Genomic DNA, 18,315 nt, shown 5'->3' with positions numbered 1-18,315 from the left:
GGCTTGCATAGCAAGTTCCAGGTTAACCCAAGCTAAATATTAAGACTGTGCCTCAAACGTACCAAAACAAGAGAGTGCTGGATAGCCACACACAAGTAATGCTTTTTTCTAAAATGTGTGTTGCACGTGTATAAGCTTATGCATCTCTGCCATGTAAATGTGAGTCTCTTTGTTAAATACTTTATTATTACCATTGTGTGGTTTTTGGAGGATACAAGAATGTTCTTTGAGGGGTTGGGGATTTAGCTCAGTGGTAGAGCGCTTGCTAGGCAAGCCCTGGGTTCGGTCCTCAGCTCCGGAAAAAAAAAAAAAAATGTTCTTTGTTAAGTTTTTTGTAAGTTCTCCCTTGCTAAACGAGCTCCTTCCATTGAAGGCTGATTTTTTTTAATTTTTTAAATTATAAAACTTGAGGGTGAAACTGAAGAGACTGTTCATTAGTTAAGAGCACTGACCGCTCTTCTACAAGACCCAAGTTTGAATTCTAGTATCTACATTGCAACTCATAACCTACTGTAGTCCAGTTACAGAGGACCCATTGCAGTCTTTGGGCCTCCATGAGCATTGCATGCATGTGCTGTACAGACATACATGTGAGAAAAACACCTATACACATAAAATAAAAATAAATCTTTTTTTAAGGTGTGAGAAGGGGAGGTTGGTGAGATGTCTTAGTGGTTACAGCACTTGCCAGAAAACCATGAGGACAAGTTAGAGCTTGGATTCCCACAACCTGTGTAAATGCCAGCTGGAGAGGTCTTGGCCAACTTGTCATTTCAGCTCAGGAGACAGAGACAGGGAATTCCCAGAGCAAACTGGCTAGTAAGACTGGCTGTATCAGCAAACTCCAGGTTTTAAGACAACCTGCCTGAATTCCTAGCACTTAGGGAGCAGAGGCAGGCAGGTCTCTGAGTTTCAGGACAGCCTGGTCTACAGAGGGAGTTCCAGGACAGCCAGGGATACACAGAGAAACCCTGTCTCAAAACAATACAAAACAAAACAAAAAAGAACCTGCTTCCATGAACAGGTGTAAAAGTGGTCAAAGACTGTTTCCACCATCACCCTTTGGCCTAAATGCGTAGCACACATGTAAAAAACACAAACTATGCTATGGCTCTAATTCTGCTACTGGATAGTCAGTTGAACCCCTTAGGTTTTGATATCAGCATCTTATAAAACAAAGGAGTGGAGCAATGTACACATTTAATCCAGCACTCTAGAGGCAGAGGTAGGTGAATATCTCTGAGTTTGAGGCCAGCCTCATCTACACAGCAAGTTGCAGGCCCGCCATGGCTACACAATGAGACCCTGTCTCAAAAAAATAAAATTAATAAAAGAGTTGAGTTGCTAGGTAATTTCTAAGAGCCATTTACCCCTGCCACTGTTTAGAATTCACTCTTTGGCTAGGGGGTATTGTTTAGTAGTAGAGTATTTGCGTAACACCAAAAAGTGGGGAGGAAACAGAAAAAGAGAACTAATCATATCCTTATTTATTATATTTATTGGCTAAAATATACCCTGCTCATATAAGAAGAAAATAAAAGTCATTACATACCTCTAATCTCAGCACTTAAGTTGCTGAAGCAGGGTGACCTTGAGTTCCGGCCAGCCTTGGCATACATAGTAAGACTCTGTTTTGGAAAAAAAAAACAAAACAAAAAGAAAAAATTTCAGGGGCTGGAGAGATGGTTCAGTGCTCAGGAGCACTGGCTGTTCTTCCAAAGGTTGTGAGTTCAATTCCCCGCAACCACATAGCAACTCACACCTGCCTGTAACAGCAGTGGGCTTCTGACAGACACCCTCACACAAACGTACATGCAGGCAAAACACCAATGAATATAAAATAAAAATAAATTATATATTTTTAAAATGTTTAAAGGAAAATTAGAAAGGAGGAGAAAGGAAAATTTGTAGAGAAACAAAATTAGTGTTTAAAAAACAAGTACTTTAATTCTTTAATTATATAACAAAAGAAATGAAATTATAAATGAGTTACTGTTTTACTTTCCAAGGACTTTTATAACAAATTGAAACAAAGTATGATTTCACAGAAATTCCTTTACAGTATAGAAACCTGAAGTCTGAAATCAAGGTACCAAGAGATGGATCCCTCCAAAAGACTGTTGAAGACTCTTCCTTGGCTCCTACCTTCTGTTTCTGAGCATCCCTTAGTTTGTGGCTATGTAACTCATTTCCTAATTGTTTATCTGAATCTTCCCTTCTGCCTCTGCCTTTCTCTCACAAAGATACTTGCCACTTGAATTCCTTACATTATAAAAAAAAAAAAAAAAAAGAATTCCTTACATTATTTGATCTCATTTCAAGACCTTCAACTTGGGGCTGGAGAGATGACTCAGCAGTTAAAAAGTGTTTGGTACCTAACACTCAGGTTGGTGTCTCACAACCTCCTGTAAGTCCAGCTGCAGGGTATCTGGTGTCCTCTTCTGTCCTCTTCTGGTACCTGAACATATGTGGCATATTCACAGAGAAACACACATATACACAAGTAAAAATAATTTAAACAAACTCTTTGTCAAAAATAAGTGAGCTAGGTAGTGGTGGCACATGCCCTTAATTCCAGCACTTGGAAGGCAGAGGCAGATGGATCTGTACGAGTTCGAAAGCCAGCCTGCTCTACAGAGTGAGTTCTAGGACAGCCAAGGCTACACAGAGAAACCCTGTCTCAAAGGCAGGGAGGGGAAGCAATGAAAAGAATTTTAATTTGGCAGGGGAGGGAGAGGACTCAAAATTACATATGTAAAAAAGCTTTGCCAAGTAAAATTGAATTTACCAATTACAGAATTTACACATAAACAGATTTTGGTGGCAGATATACACCATTTATCTCTATAAATACTTTAATCATATTTTTTAAATTATGTATCCATTTCAATACAAATAAATTCCACAAATCATACAGGAAGCATCTATATAGAAAATAATAATAGAAATAAAATATATGGGTGCTGGAGAAATTTCTCATTAGTTAAAGACCACCTGCTATTCTTCCAGAAGATGCAGGTGTAATTCCCACCACCACATGACTATTCACAACCTTCTGGGTCTAGGATATTTGGCCCCCTATTCTGTCTTCTTTGGGTATCAGGCACAAATTGTGGTGCCCAGACATACCTGCAGGTAAAATACCCATAACACAGTATTTTTAAATTCTTAAAAACAAAGGGACTTGAGGAATGGCTCAGCAGTTAAGAGCTGTGTCTGCTCTTCCAGAAGACCTGAGTTTGACACATATCATACACATGGTGATCTGCAACTCCAATCCCAAGGGATCTGATGCCCTTGTCTGGCCTCCACAGGTACTAAGCCCACTTGTGGTACACATACTTATGCAGACAAAATACCCATATGAACGAACGAACGAACGAACGAACAAACGAACGAATAACTTACAGCAATATTGTCAGGGAGATGGTTCAGTGAGTAAAGGTGCTTGCCAAATGACCTAAGTTCTACTTCAAGACCACATAAAAGTGAAAGAGACGGGCTGGAGAGATGGCTCAGCGGTTAAGAGCACTGACTGCTCTTCCAGAGGTCCTGAGTTCAATTCCCAGCAACCACATGGTGGCTCACAACCATCTGTAATGAGATCGATGCCCTCTTCTGGTGTACACAGACACTCAAGTACATAAAATATAAATGAATTTTAAAAGAATAATTAAGATGTTCTTATAAAGGGTAAAACATAAGTGAAGCTACCAATTTACAATTTATTTTATAAGCTAACATGTAAGTGTGATATTAGTGTAAAGTGGGACACAATTCAGTGCAGTAGAGTGTAAAAATCAAAAAGAACCTGTTTTCAAGCCCATGGAACTCTTCTAGCCTCAGTCTCCTCTGAGTGCTGAGATTATGGGTGTGAGCTACTACCATGCCCAGCTTGAAATAAAATCTTAATTAAAATTATGTATTGTAACTAAGTGTAAGTGAATAGTGGGAAAATAAAATACCTGAGAATTACATAACCTATAATCTCTTCATTTAAGAGTTGGAGACAGGGGGTTGGGGATTTAGCTCAGTGGTAGAGCGCTTGCCTAGGAAGCGCAAGGCCCTGGGTTCGGTCCCCAGCTCCGAAAAAAAGAAAAAAAAAAAGAGGTGGAGACAGGAGGATCTGGAGTTCAAGAACATCTTTGGCTACATACTAAGTTGAAGCCAACCTGGCCTACATGAGACCCTGTGTCAACAATAAGTAAATAGGGCTGCGAGATGGGTCAGCAGTTGGGAGTGCTCATTGCATAATCATGGGACCAGAGTTTGGATTGTAGTATATACATGACAGCTAGGTGACCTACATCCAGCTGTGGCCCCAGCTCTGGGGACAGAGGAGAGTAGTGACAGAAACAGGAGAATCTGGGACTTGATGGCTTCCAACCTAGACAGGAAAGCACAGGCCCTAGATTCAGGAGAGAACACCTGATGTCTCCACTTTTGTGTGCCCAAACTCAGATGTGCTCAGACTCACACATATATTCATATGTAAAGTATTTTAAATAAGTAGTATAGGGGTTGGGGGTTTAGCTCAGTGGTAGAGCGCTTGCCTAGCAAGCACAAGGCCCTGGGTTCGGTCTTCAGCTCCAAAAAAAAAAAAAAAAAAAAAAAAAGTAGTATAACAGATCTTTATTATTATATATTAAGGACAAAATAGAAACAAAGTTGATTGACAGCTAAGTGTAGTTGGGTGTTCATGAGGAAGTCTTTTACAAAATACTCTAGATCAACAAAAGACCAGCCTTGAGAGTTCTCCAGGATGGTTGGGTTTTTTCACAGCTGCTTTCTCCAGTATCCTCCCTGACTATACTAGTGATTATTTTGGTCATTGCCACCTTTTACTTACTGGTATTTTTTAAAAAGAATGAGCTATGCAACTGTGAATACTCTTTACGTATGATTCATTGTGTATGAGATTTATCTGAATTCCTGGTTTAGTAGTTAATAGGTAACGCTGAAATGAGCAGTACCTCAGCCTTTCAATGGGTCTCCACTTTACATAATTTTCTCTACTGGTAATGGTGTCATACTTTTAATCTCCGTACTTGGGAGGCAGAGGCAGAGGCAAAGGGATTTCTGTGAGTTCAAGGCCAGCTTGGTCTACAGAATGAGTTTCAGGACAGTCAGACCTACCCTGTCTTGGGGCAGTGGAAGGGGGAGAAAATGGGTATAAATACATGTTAATTGGCAGCCTGTTTTGTTAGCTCTCTTCTCTTGTTTGTACACATAGATGAGGACAGAACTGTACTTCCTGTCATCTCAGAAGAATCGCCCCAGTCTCTTTGGAATGCCCCTGATTGTTCCATGCACTGTGCATACCCGGAAGAAAGATCTCTATGATGCAGTTTGGATTCAAGTATCTCGATTGGCCAGTCCACTCCCACCTCAGGAAGCCAGCAATCATGCACAGGATTGGTAGGTTCTGGATAAGCTAAGTCCTGTGATTTCTTTTTTTTTTTTTTAAGATTTATTTATTTACTTAATGTATATAAGCACACTGTAGCTGTCTTCAGACACACCCAACCCCATTACAGATGGTTGTGAGCCACCATGTGGTTGCTGGGAATTGAACTCAGGACCTCTGGAAGACCAGTCGGTGCTCTTAACCGCTGAGCCATCTCTCCAGCCCAGTCCTGTGATTTCTAAATACTAAGAGCAAGTTTTATGAATATGTTGTGATAAAAAGATCTGTTTTATATATCAACTAACCATCCTAGTATCTGATGACTTTTTTCATTTTTTTTACTCTTACCTAAATCCCTCCTATAGTGCCTCAAGTAATATCCTTATCTTTTCTTGTTGTAAAAGTCAAAAGTATGAATTCACCAGGAAATTTAAATCATCTCAATCCTCTGAAGTTTAGAATGGTGGTGACATATCTAGAAATGAACTCTGAAAAAGACTCGTGCCATAACATGATTCATTTGGGATATGTCCACACGTTGCCTTTTCAACAGAAAGTATCATAAACCTAACAGAGAGTGAACCCTTTTCTGTTTTCTTTGAACTCTTTCTGTTACCGTTCTGTGAGGTCAGCATTCACTTAGACCAATCCTTGAGACTCGGTGTCATCTATTAAAGTTGAATTGCAGCTCTTTTTTTTTTTTTCCCCCTGTTCTGGCAGTGAAAAATTAGCTTCTGTAATAACAGTTGGAAAAAGCTATGTTCCCTATGATATATTCCTTTTGATATTTGGATACAAGGTTAAGGTGTATCTTCAACCTGTGAATAAATTCATAAGCAAGTTAGTTAATGAACTTGTTTTAGTAGAAGTGACATCTGGATAGGATCAATTTGAGTGAAGGGACTTCTGGGTGAAGATGTTCCTGGGTTTACTACTGAAGTAGATGTGGGTTTGCTACTGAAGTAGGAGTGGGTTTTGAGGGAAAGGGTGGCTTTCCAGCATGAGCAGCAGGGAGTAGATGACCCTGTCCTTGTGAAGTGAGGGACTCCACAAGGGGCAGATCTTAGCAAGGACAGAAAGCAAATTAATTAGAGATAGCTGTTGTGCATGTGGGAAGCGGATTGAAATGTCCTTTGCTGGAGATACAGGTGTCAACAAGAAGTGGAGATAAAAAGCTCTATTAGTTTGGATCCACCCATTCTGGCTGCTACTGTGCCATGCGGTCTGCAAGCCACTGGACTCCTGGGTGTCTTTCTTTTAGCTGCTCTCTTCATCCAGTCCCCTAGGCGGTAGTTACCATGCCTTACACACGCACATCTTGTTCTGTGGGCCCTGAGCTTTCTTACTCCATGCAGGCAACAGAACCAGATCCACACACTCCAACTGCCTCTCAGCCATTTCTTTCACATACCATCCTCTTTAGCCCAGGAGAATCAAAGTCCTAGAAACTTGTAATTTAGCAATTAGATTTACATGTTAAACCCTCAATCCGCAATTCATCCACACAATAAATTCACGGTCAATTGATAAAGCTATAAACTGCCAACTTAGACAAGATAAAATAGATCTAAATCTGAACCATCCTCCTCTGTAGACTCCATCTTGATCACCCTCCTTCCTCCCTCTCCCCACCTTACAAAAACTTTGTCCCCCTCCCCACTCTCTGCTGTCCAGTCATGTATCACCTTGGCATCAACCTACACAGTAGAAGTTAAGAGAGGAAGGAAAAGGAATCATCCAGTAATGTCTGATCAGTCAAGACTAAATGGTTGAACACCTTTAATTCCAACAGTCAAAAGGCAGGAACAGAAGGATCTGTGAGTTCAAGGCCAGACTAGCTATGGTCTACATAGCTAGTTCCAGGAGAGCTGGGACTACATAGAGAGACCCTGTCTCAAAAAAGCAAACAATTGGGGTTGGGGATTTAGCTCAGTGGTAGAGCGCTTGCCTAGGAAGCGCAAGGCCCTGGGTTCGGTCCCCAGCTCCGAAAAAAAGAACCAAAAAAAAAAAAAAAAAAAGCAAACAATCAAAAGGAATAAATGGTTAACCAAAAGAAAATGACCAATTGTTCCAAGTCAGAGAGACTGAATAAGAAGACGACTGAACACTGCCCACTGTGTTATTCCCACTGAAAAAGAGTAAAAACCACTGACCCAAAATTTTTTAATTTAATTATACAGGCTTTATTTTCTGTCAGACAGGGCTATCTCCCTAAGGTGGGATTTGAGAAAATAGCATCAAACACAGGAGAATGTGGGGTTTATATTAACACTAGAACTGCAAGGCTGGAGTTTTTCAAGGGTTGGGAGATTTCAGGAGGAATTTGGTTATATAGGAAATTGGCTGAACATTTCAGAATTATTTTGCAGAACATTTGCCTGTCTCTGCCCCTCCAGGGATGGGTTTAAATTAAAAGCATGTGCCACTATATACCTGAATAGCTTTACTTTTCAAGAGTATCTGTAAGAAAATATATAGAGACAGAAAATAGAGAAGCAGGATCTAGGGAAGTTGAAGGGCTTTAGCTACAAACACATGAGTTAACCAGAGTTTAAAGAAAGGTTTATTTTGGCTCATACTTCTGAGCTAGTCCTCTTCCATGATCAGTGGCCTCAGTGCTTTACACCTCCTGTGGTATATCTTGATGGGGAGTATGCAGTTGAACAACTTGCTTGCTTCAGTGTGGCCAAGAACCAGGAGGATAAAAAAGAACCACGATCCCAATATCCACTTCAGGATATGTGACCAAACTTGTTCTTCAAGGCCCAAAATCCTAAAGGTTCCTCTGCTTCTCAGTAGTGCCACAGGATGGGAACCAGGTCTTTAATATATGGTCCATTAAGGGACTTTGTGAACATCTCATATGAAGCTAATCCTAGTAACTCACTCCCATGATTCCAGCTGCTCCCCAGACTGAGGCAATGGGATAATGATCTTGAGTCTTTCCTCCTCTGGAGTAAGTTTGCAGCTAGCCTGGGCTCATAGTATGAGACCCTATGTCCAGATAAAAATGAAAGGAAACCTAAAGATACAACTCAGTGATCTGGTGCCAGCCTAGCAGGCACAATAGCCTGGGTATAATCCCTTCTGCTGAAAACTATCCAACTGTAACAGGAGGGAAAGGGCTGTCTTAGCTTGATATCTACTCCATCCTCTGTTATGGTGCTCCTTGATCATTTTTATTCCTTCCTTTGGATACTTGGATGTCTTGGTTTGCTGCTCACTTGCTTTGAACATGCTAGTAGATGATAAGGTCCATCAGTAGTTATTTGGGTTATACAGAAAGAGCTTCTTTGCCAGAAACTCAGGAGGCAATAGCAAGTGGATCTCTGTGAATTCGAGGTAGCCTGATCTACAAATCAAGTTCCAGGACAACCAGGGCTATACAAAGAAGCTTGAAAAACAAAACAAACAAATTGGACTATTAAAGACTTGTGGGTGGGTTAAGGATGTAACTCAGTTGGGAAAGAACTTGCCTGACAAACAAAAGACCTAGGATTCACTCCATGACATTACTTAAACCAGGTGTAGTGGTGCACACCTGTAATCTCAGCAGGGGTACACTACTGTGGAAAGTACATCTTCCTCAGAATAACTTTAAGACTTCCAAACTAGAAATGCTTCTTAGACTTTGGTATGTTTCTTCTTCCAGTGATGACAGCATGGGCTATCAATATCCATTCACTCTCCGGGTTGTACAGAAAGATGGAAATTCCTGTGCCTGGTGTCCATGGTATAGGTAAAGTCACCTGTAAAACCAGTCTCATAGAGCCAATTTCAAACAGTACTTTATTATAAGATTTCTTGATTTAGAATGTAATCATGAATAATGAGAAGCTTGATATAAAAATGAGAATTGTCCATCTCTTCTTTGTGAAATCCAGAGTACAAGTTTGTTTTTCAGACATGTAATTTTACAAATTACATTCCACCCCGAATTCATAACCCATGATAAGCATTTCTATTCTTTTCTTTAAAGATTATTTATTTATTATGAGTACACTGTAGCTGTTTTCAGATACAACCAGAAGAGGGCATTGGATCCCATTACAGATGGTTGTGAGTCACCACGTGGTTGCTGGGAATTGAACTCAGGGCATCTGGAAGAGCAGTCAGTGCTCTTAACTGCTAAGCTATCTCTCCAGCCCCATGTTTTTATTCTAAACTTTGTCTTTTTGTTATTTTGGTTTTTTTGTTTTTGGTTTTTTTTGGGGGGGGGGGGGTTGGCCCTTTTTAAATAGAGTCTCATTTGTGTTGCCCAGGCTGATGTCAAACTCCAGTGCTCAGCCTCCTGAGTATTGTGGCTTGAGTCATACACACATGTTTATTATTAGTCTAAATGTTCTTTCTAGGCCAGTAGACCATAATCTGTTCACTAACCTGACTGGTAACCTTTGCTGAGGTTTTACAGGTCTTTGATAGGTCATTGCTCTTACAGTAGGGACAGTACCTGATGGTACTAAAGTCAGCTTGCAGGAAGCTGAACAGACATAACAACAAACGAAGTGCAGTAGCCATTGGAGCAATGGCTGTGTCTTGTCCTTGTACCTGCTTCCATAAATGTGTCTACATATTTACTTAAGATGCAACTTTACAAGAGATAAGCACTGTTATAGCACTCATCTTACAGCATTATAGAAATGAATTTCTAATTTCCTTCAAGTCAGTTTATATCAAATACCAGCTAGTTTCAGTATTATTTTACTTAGCATGAAACCCGTATCTTTCTATATATTAACAACTGTTCCGTGCTTTATAAAACCAAAGACTGGGGTTGGGGACTTAGCTCAGTGGTAGAGCGCTTGCCTAGCGAGCGCAAGGTCCTGGGTTCGATCCCCAGCTCCAAAAAAAAAATAAAATAAAACCAAAGACTTTGAAGTTATACACATGATTCCTGAAATTCTTAACTTATGTTACAGCATTTATCAGATTCTGAAACTAAAATTTGACAGATTAAGCCAAGAGACGTATTAACAGTATTCCTAATTGAGAAAATTTAATTCCTTATTATTTATTCCTCTGTGAATGCTTTCCCCTTTTAGATTTTGCAGAGGCTGTAAAATCGATTGTGGAGAAGACAGAGCTTTCATTGGAAATGCCTGTATTGCTGTGGATTGGGACCCTACAGCCCTTCACCTCCGCTATCAAACATCACAGGAAAGAGTGAGTGCTGGGAGTGGATATAAGGTGGTGGGTTTTATAGGGAAAATGTTCCCTAGTTTAACTGTATCATAACAAACTAAAGTCAGAAATGCAGCTAATTACATTCTCTGTTGTACTTGATATATTGGCATGCTCGCTTAACTCTCTACCCCCAACTTCTAGAGTCGATTGTATTAGGGTATTAAATTGCAGAAATATTAATAGCAAATCTTGGAACAGAACAGTATAATTAAGTTTATAGGTGGTACTAAAGAAATGGCTCAACAGGGGCTGGGGATTTAGCTCAGTGGTAGAGCGCTTACCTAGGAAGCGCAAGGCCCTGGGTTCGGTCCCCAGCTCTGAAAAAAAAAAAAAAAAAGAAATGGCTCAACAGTTAGGAACACTTTTACTCATGGAGAGGACCTGGGTTTGCTTCTGCAAAATCTGAAAGGGGAAAGCATTCACAGAGGAATAAATAATAAGGAATTAAAACATTCTCAATTAGGAATACTGTTAATACAGAATCTACATGCCAGCTAATAGTAGGAGTTTGCAACTCCTGTTCCAGAGGGTCCAATACACTCTTGTAGCTTCCCAGGGTACAGCATGCACACAGTATACAGCCCTACATGCCAACCAAACCAATGCACATAAATAAATCTTTTTTAAAAATTTAAGATTTTTAAAGGAAGTTTCAGAGACTAGAGAAATGGCTCAGCAGTTAATATTTGCAGCATTCACAGAAAATCTGGGTTCAGTTTCGGCACACACATGAGATGTTTCCAACGCCTTTGTAAACCCAGCTTCAGTGGATCCAGTGCTCACTTATGGCCTCTGTGCAGATACTCACCCCAAGAAATACATATAACACATAAATAAATAATATTAGATATCAATATCTCTTTAGAGTATTAGGTAATACACATCTGTAATTCCACTGTGCATGAGCAGACCTCTAGATTAAATTCCCAGCATCGTAAAAAAAAAGGAAAACCCAAAAAGAATTTAGGGAGATGTGTAAACAAAATCAAAGGGTTTTCTAATGGATTGTACTGAATTTATTATACGCCTCTTAACTTGTCAGAAATTTACTTATAAAAAGCATTTTCTTTAGGTAAGTTAATAATAGTAACTGATTTTTCTGACTCTTATTTTTATTCTGATTATTTATTATTTCTTGGTGGGGCATATACATGTAGATGTCAGAAAACAACTTAAGAGAACATCTTTCTCCTTCCATGTAAGTCTTAGGATCAAACTCAGGTCCTCTGGCTTGGCAGCAAGCCCCTTTATTTTCTGAGCCATCTCACCAGCTTTACTTTTTTTTCCTGACTTTTTATGCTGTTGAGGAATGGGAGGATTACCATTTCCAGGCTTACTTCTTTATTTAGATCCCCAAATTATTTACCACCACAAACCCAGCTCTTTGTACCCAAAAATGGATGAATGTACTGTGGATTTTTTCTTTTTGTTTTTTTTTTTGTTTGTTTGTTTTTGTTTTTTGTTTTGGTGTTCAAAGCAGGATTGCAGGATTTTTCGATGTGGCCTTGGCTTTCTATATGTATTTAGAGATAGAGTTTTACGGTGTGGCCCTGGCTGTCCCGGAACTCATTCTGTAAAGCAGGCTAGCCTTAATTTCAGAGATTCACCTGCTTTTGCCTCCCGAGTGCTGGGATTAAAGGAATGTATTACTTCCTGGATACCATAGACTCTTGCCAAACAAACAAAAGGTCTTTATGCTCAGCTGGACAAAGTGGTATACCCCTATAATCCTAGCACTCAAGAGATTGAAGCTGGAGGATCAAGAGTTCAAAGCCTGGAATGAATATACAGCAAGTTCAAGGCCAGCCAGGGTTGCATAAGATCTTGTCTCAAAACGAGGACAGAGGAAGAAAGATACTAGGCTAAAAGCTAAGGAAAATGTGAAAAGGCATTATAAGTCAGGCTCACTGTAGCAAGACATTTCAGAAACTTTAGCCATGCTTTTTTTGAAGAAGGAAAATTTTAGCACTGGATGATTTACAAGTCTCTGTCATCATAAATTATAACAGGACATTATCCTAACCAGGTCCCTATCAAAGATAGGAATTTCTTAGCCTTTTTAAACTCTTCCCCTTTTTAACAAGCCTGTTGTGCAATCTGAGAGGCTGTGGAGGACATCATTGACAGGAAGAGCCGACATGTGACCTCACCCCACTCCCACATTCAGTAATACAACATAGTGGAAACTCTGGAGCTATTGAAATATCTCGCTTTACTGGGGAATGGAAACATGACTAATCTGGGCTCTTACTAAATGCAGTTCCTGCCCCTGCTTAGCAGGTCATGTAAGAGTGTGGTACACAATCGGGGTTATTACTCATTTGCATTATATCTTTTATTTCAGTGATTTCCCATCGAGGAATTTTCCTTGGGAAATATTCTGTGCACTGTGTAGCACTTTTTAAAATAGTAAATAACTAGAAATGTGTTTGTTCCATATTAGAAGTATGGTTAAATAAAGTATGATGTAGTCTTTATATAAATTATTATGTAGTCACTGAAAATGATTACTGGTTTTTTTACTACATGATATCAGCTTTCTAATTTTGTAAAATATTAAAAATATTTTATTCATTGATAATTTCATAGATGTATACAGTGTATTTTAATCATATCCACCCTCAATTCCCCTCTTTCAACTCAAGACTTCCTACAGCAGGTTTCTTTTTCACAACTTTGTGTTCTCTTTTTTTTTTTTTTTAATGCATTTAGATATTTTGCCTAAATTTATGTCTGTACACCACTTGTGTTCCTAGTACTCACGGAGTTCAGAAGAAGTTCCTTGGAATTCGAGTTAAGACAGTTTTCAACTGCCATGTGGTTCCTAGGAATTGAACCCCAGATCCTCTGGAAGGAGCAGTCAATGCTCTAACCTGTTGAAACATCTCTCCAACCCCTTTTTAAAGTCTGTGTGTCGTCTGTGCATTCCATGGCACATGTTACAGTCAGAGGACAAAGCTCAGGAATTAGTTTTCTCCTTCTATAGTGTGGATTTCGGGAATTGAACTCAGATAACAGACTTTAGATGAGATGACTAGTGTTTTTACCCACTGAGCCATCTCATCAACTTATGAGTGAGGTTTTAGGTTTTTGTTTGTTTAGTATCAAGCGGTTTGTTTGTTTGACTGGTTGTCTTAGTTAGGGTTTCACTGCTGTGAACAGACACCATGACCAGTGCAAGTCTTATAAAGGACAACATTTAATTGGAGCTGGCTTACAGGTTCAGAATTCAGCCCATTATCATCAAAGTAGGAGCATGGCAGTGTCTAGGCAGGCATGGTACAGACAAACCTGAGAGTTCTATATCTTCATCTGAAGGCTGCTAGCAGAATACTGGCTTCAGGGTCTTATAGCCCACACCCACAGTGACACACCTACTCCAAAAAGGCCTCACCTACTCCAACAGGGCCTTACCTTCTAATAGTTCCACTCCCTGGTCCAAGCATATACAAACCATCACACTGGTTGTCTTGTTTTTTGAGACAGGGTTTCTCTGTATAGCCCTAGGTGTCCTGAAATTCACTGTATAGACCAGGCTAGCCTCTGACTCAGATCTACCTGCCTCTGCTTCACAGTGTTGGGATTAAAGACATGTAATACCACACGTGTCAGAAAGCACAGGTTTAGAACCTGCAACTCCAGACCACTGAGAATCATTTGGGCTTTTTAACACCCAATATTATGGGCTGAGGGTGTAATACAGTTTATAGAGTGCTTGCCTTGTATGTATGAAGCCCTGGCTTTGACCCCTAGCACTAAAAAAACAGGCACAGTGGCAGGTCCTATATATAATCCCAGTGCTGTGGAGGCTAAGGCAGAAAAATTATGAGTCCTGGGCTATACATAAGACCCTGTCTCAAAGATGGAAAAAAGAAATGGAAAGAATTAAAAGAAAATCTATCAGTTTCTCTCTCTCCCTCCCTCCCTCCCTCCCTCCCTCCCTCCTTTCTCTCTCTCTCCTCTCTCTCCTCTCTCTCTCTTTCTCTGTGTCCCCACCCCCACCCCCTCGACAGGCATTCTCTATATGTAGCCCCAGCTGTCCTGGAACTCAAGTTGTACTTGATCTCTCAGAGTTTTGCCTGCCTCTGCCAAGTGGTGAGATTGAAGGCTTACACCACCAGGCCAGGTCAGTATCTTGATGATGGTTTTCTTTTCTTAAGGATATAGGGCCATGAATTGGTCAGCAGATAAAGGCGCTGAACAGCCAAACCTGACAGCCCAGGTTCAATGCCTAGAACCCACATGATTGAAAGGAGAGAACAGATTCCTGTAGATTGTCCTCTGACTGCCACATATACTGTGACCAAAAAGACAGATAAAGAAAGAAATTTATTTTAGAAGAATATGACAGGCCAGGCATAGTTTTTACACTTTTAATTCCAGAACTTGGGAGACAGAGACAGACAGACTTTGATGTACATAGAAAGTTCTAGGCAAACCAGTACTATACAATGAGATTCTGTCTCAAAAAAATTTTAAATTGTAATTAATATTTATACTGCTTATATATTATACATATGGGGCTGTAAAGAAGGCTCAGTAGTTAAGAGCATTTACTGCTATTTCAAAGTACCCAGGTGACTACAACCACCTGTAACTCCCAACTCCAGGAAATCCAACACACTCTCCTGGACACCACAGGCACTTGAACTCAATGGGTACACATTCCTACACACAAACACACACATACACATGATTTAAAATAGAATAAAAACAAAAGTAGTAAAAGATTTCTATGTTTTAAAATTTCAAAGAGGGGGTTGGGGATTAGCTCAGTGGTAGATAGGCAAGCTCAAGGCCCTGGGTTCGGTCCCCAGCTATGAAAAAAAGAAAAGAAAAAAAATTTTGAAGAGGCTGTTCATAAATAATGTATTTGAATAGTAGTAGAGGATGTAGCCATGAATCCCAAGAGGTAAAATAAATTTTATCATTAAGGGAAATTGTATTAATAAACGTCCACAAAATTTTTTTATCAGTCTTTCAGTCCTCAACTACCTTTATAGCCCAAGTAGTCAAAAAAAAAAGCCAGCATTCTTCACTAGTGTGTCATAGCATGTCACAAAGCATCCCTGATTAAGAGAATAGAAACATTTCACTAGCTATGAAAAAGAGAGACATTACAAATATTTTGTACACTTACGTTTCTGCAAAGCATACAGCCCTGATGTAGTGTGGTTTTGTGTGTCTAAATTCATGTTGGGGGCCAGAAGTCAGCCTCAGGTGTGATTTCTCAGTAGTTGTCTACCTTGATTTTATTTTGTCTGTTTGCTTACTAATCTGAATTCAACAATTAGGCTAGGCTGGTTGACCATGGAGGCCCAAAGATCTGTCCTCCTGCCTTCCTAACACTGACTTTACAAGCACATGTCATCATATTAAGTTTTTGTTTTTAGAGATTAAACTCAGATTCTCATGTGAACACATGGCCAGCACTTTTTATAAACTGAGAGCCATCTCCTAACCTGATATATTTTTTGTTTTATTGAGACCTGCTCTCACTGTATAGCCCAAGCTGGTCTTAATATAATAGTGATCTGCCTACCTCAGAGTCCCGAGTGCTAAGATTATAGGTTTATGTATCCACCCATGTTTCCTTAGCATATCCACTTTTCCTTAAGGTGACCAGCTCAAAAGATACTGAGAGAGCTGGCCACAGCAGCATGTTCTTAATACCTGCTCTCAGGAAGTTCAAACAGGAAGATCTGACCCAAGATGGTCAGTAACAGCCTGAACTGAATAGCAGAGAAGCAGAAATAGGCAGAGAGACTGTTAGTGCATTATTACTATGGCTTTTGTTTTCAGAGCCAGTAGACCCAAACAAAATATCCTTTTAAATATAAAAGCATACTTTCCCCCTGAAGTTCCTCTTAAAAAGAATTCTTTAGACCAGATTGTGATACATTGTTAAAACTTTCGTACCGTTTGAACTCCAACCTTGATAGTTTATGGGCATCTTTGACACCCACAGTAAATGAAATGGCCAATTTATAATCCACGCAGCCCAATGTTCCCAAGAGTTTTGGTAAAGCTCACAGATATGAAATTGCCTGGGGTGAAAATAAGCAGTTCACCTGCGGAAGAGGGGCGGTGAGTGGCTGGCGGACACTGGGGACTTTAACAGGAAGAAAGAGGCATTGTGGGGCTCTGCCTTGGAGGAAACGGTCAGTATTGATACGTGAAGTCTCAGAGCGCCTTCATATCACTGATGGCATGCCTTTCCTACCTTCTCATTCAGAGTAGAGACAAGCAAGTCTCATCTCATGCTTCTGACTGCTTGTTGGGTTGTAGGCAAGAGTATGGGACTGGGGAGAGAATCCTGGACTGCTGCTGTCTTGGTCCTTCTCTCACTCCTCTGTTCTACTTCACTCCTTCCACCTTTATGCTCTCTCTTTCCCTTTCTCTTTGTTTGCACTTAGGGTTTTCCTTTATGATGCTAGAGCCCCAAAACACCCTAGGCAAATACTCTACTGCTAATTTACACTCCTCGCCTTTGCACTCTCCTCTTAAACTTACCTCCTTCTTGTCCAAAGCTTATCATACTGGTTGTCTGGACCCAAAAGTTTTGACCAGAAATTAAAGATTGTATCAACAAATGCATATTCTTTTAAGTTTGCTGTTCATTTTATTGCCATCCCAGAAAAAACAAAAAACTTGCATTAAACTGAGGTGACTCAGTGGTAGATGCATAGTATAGTATGCATGAGGGATTCAGTTCACCTTACTCTCCTATACCCCTCTAAAGCTACAGTCATGAAACATAATGTCGATATGCAAATGAGCTTTATATTAGGGTTTAATGTCTAGTGTATTGTTTTCTCATGATGAGGTTTTTTGTATCTTAATGAGGATTCCTTTTTATTCTTTATGTGCATTAATGTTTGCTTGCATGTATGTCTGTGTGAGGCTGTCAGAGTCCCTTGAACTGGAATTACAAACAAGTGTAAACGGCCATGTGGGTGATGGGAATTAAACCCAGTTCCTCTGGAAGAACAACCAATGATCTTAATCTCAAGCCATCTCTCTAACTCCTTCTGGATCTTTTTTTTTTTTTTTTTCTTTTTCTTTTTTTCGGAGCTGGGGACCGAACCCAGGGCCTTGTGCTTCCTAGGCAAGTGCTCTACCACTGAGCTAAATACCCAGCCCCCTTCTGGATCTTTTTTTATTTCATCCAGATCTGGCATCAGTATTCCGTATTATTTCTCCTAACTCTATCATATATGCGGAATACTTCTTTCTGCATAAAATAAACTTACTATTTTTCTTGAAGGCTACTTCACATTTTTTTTTTTTTGTTCTTTTTTTTTTTCGGAGCTGGGGACCGAACCCAGGGCCTTGCGCTTCCTAGGTAAGCGCGCTACTTCACATTTAAACTGTCTTAAAGATTTCAAAATTGTGAAGTAAACAGGCATTTTAACTCTTGGGGTTTTTTTGTTTGTTTGTTTGGTTGGTTGGTTGGTTGGTTGGTTGGTTGGTTGATTTGGTTTGGTTTATCATTTTAAGGATTCAGAAAAAAATTTATGAGAAACTATGGTTAGAGACTAGAGAGGCACCTCATTTGATAGAGTGCTTCCCTAGTGTTCATAGAGCCCTGGGTTCACTTCCCACCACAGCATAAAGTCATGTGTGGTGGCACACACCTGTTTCCCCAGGGTTATGCAGCATGCATGCTCACCTACGCACCCCAGAAAAAGATCCCACCACAAGCAAAAGTAACAGTTACACCA

The 18,315-nt window shown here is 40.0% G+C and overlaps 1 protein-coding gene across 6 annotated transcripts in view; it reads left to right on the top strand.

Annotated features, from left to right (window-relative positions):
- The window catches only part of Usp32 (ubiquitin specific peptidase 32), a 184,699-nt gene that overhangs the window by 154,927 nt on the left and 11,457 nt on the right, over nucleotides 1-18,315 (top strand). For all 6 annotated transcript variants that reach the window (NM_001401667.1, XM_017597308.3, XM_039086041.2 and 3 more), the window contains 3 exons: nucleotides 5,234-5,418; nucleotides 9,060-9,146; nucleotides 10,450-10,570. In NM_001401667.1, coding sequence (NP_001388596.1) covers nucleotides 5,234-5,418; nucleotides 9,060-9,146; nucleotides 10,450-10,570 — 393 coding nt within the window. The remainder of the gene's footprint in view (nucleotides 1-5,233; nucleotides 5,419-9,059; nucleotides 9,147-10,449; nucleotides 10,571-18,315) is intronic.

Source organism: Rattus norvegicus, chromosome 10 (assembly GCF_036323735.1).
Source record: "Rattus norvegicus strain BN/NHsdMcwi chromosome 10, GRCr8, whole genome shotgun sequence".
Classification (NCBI taxonomy): Eukaryota; Metazoa; Chordata; class Mammalia; order Rodentia; family Muridae; genus Rattus; species Rattus norvegicus.
The sequence above is the reverse complement of the archived record's forward strand: the minus strand, read 5'-3'. Positions and strand labels throughout refer to the sequence as shown.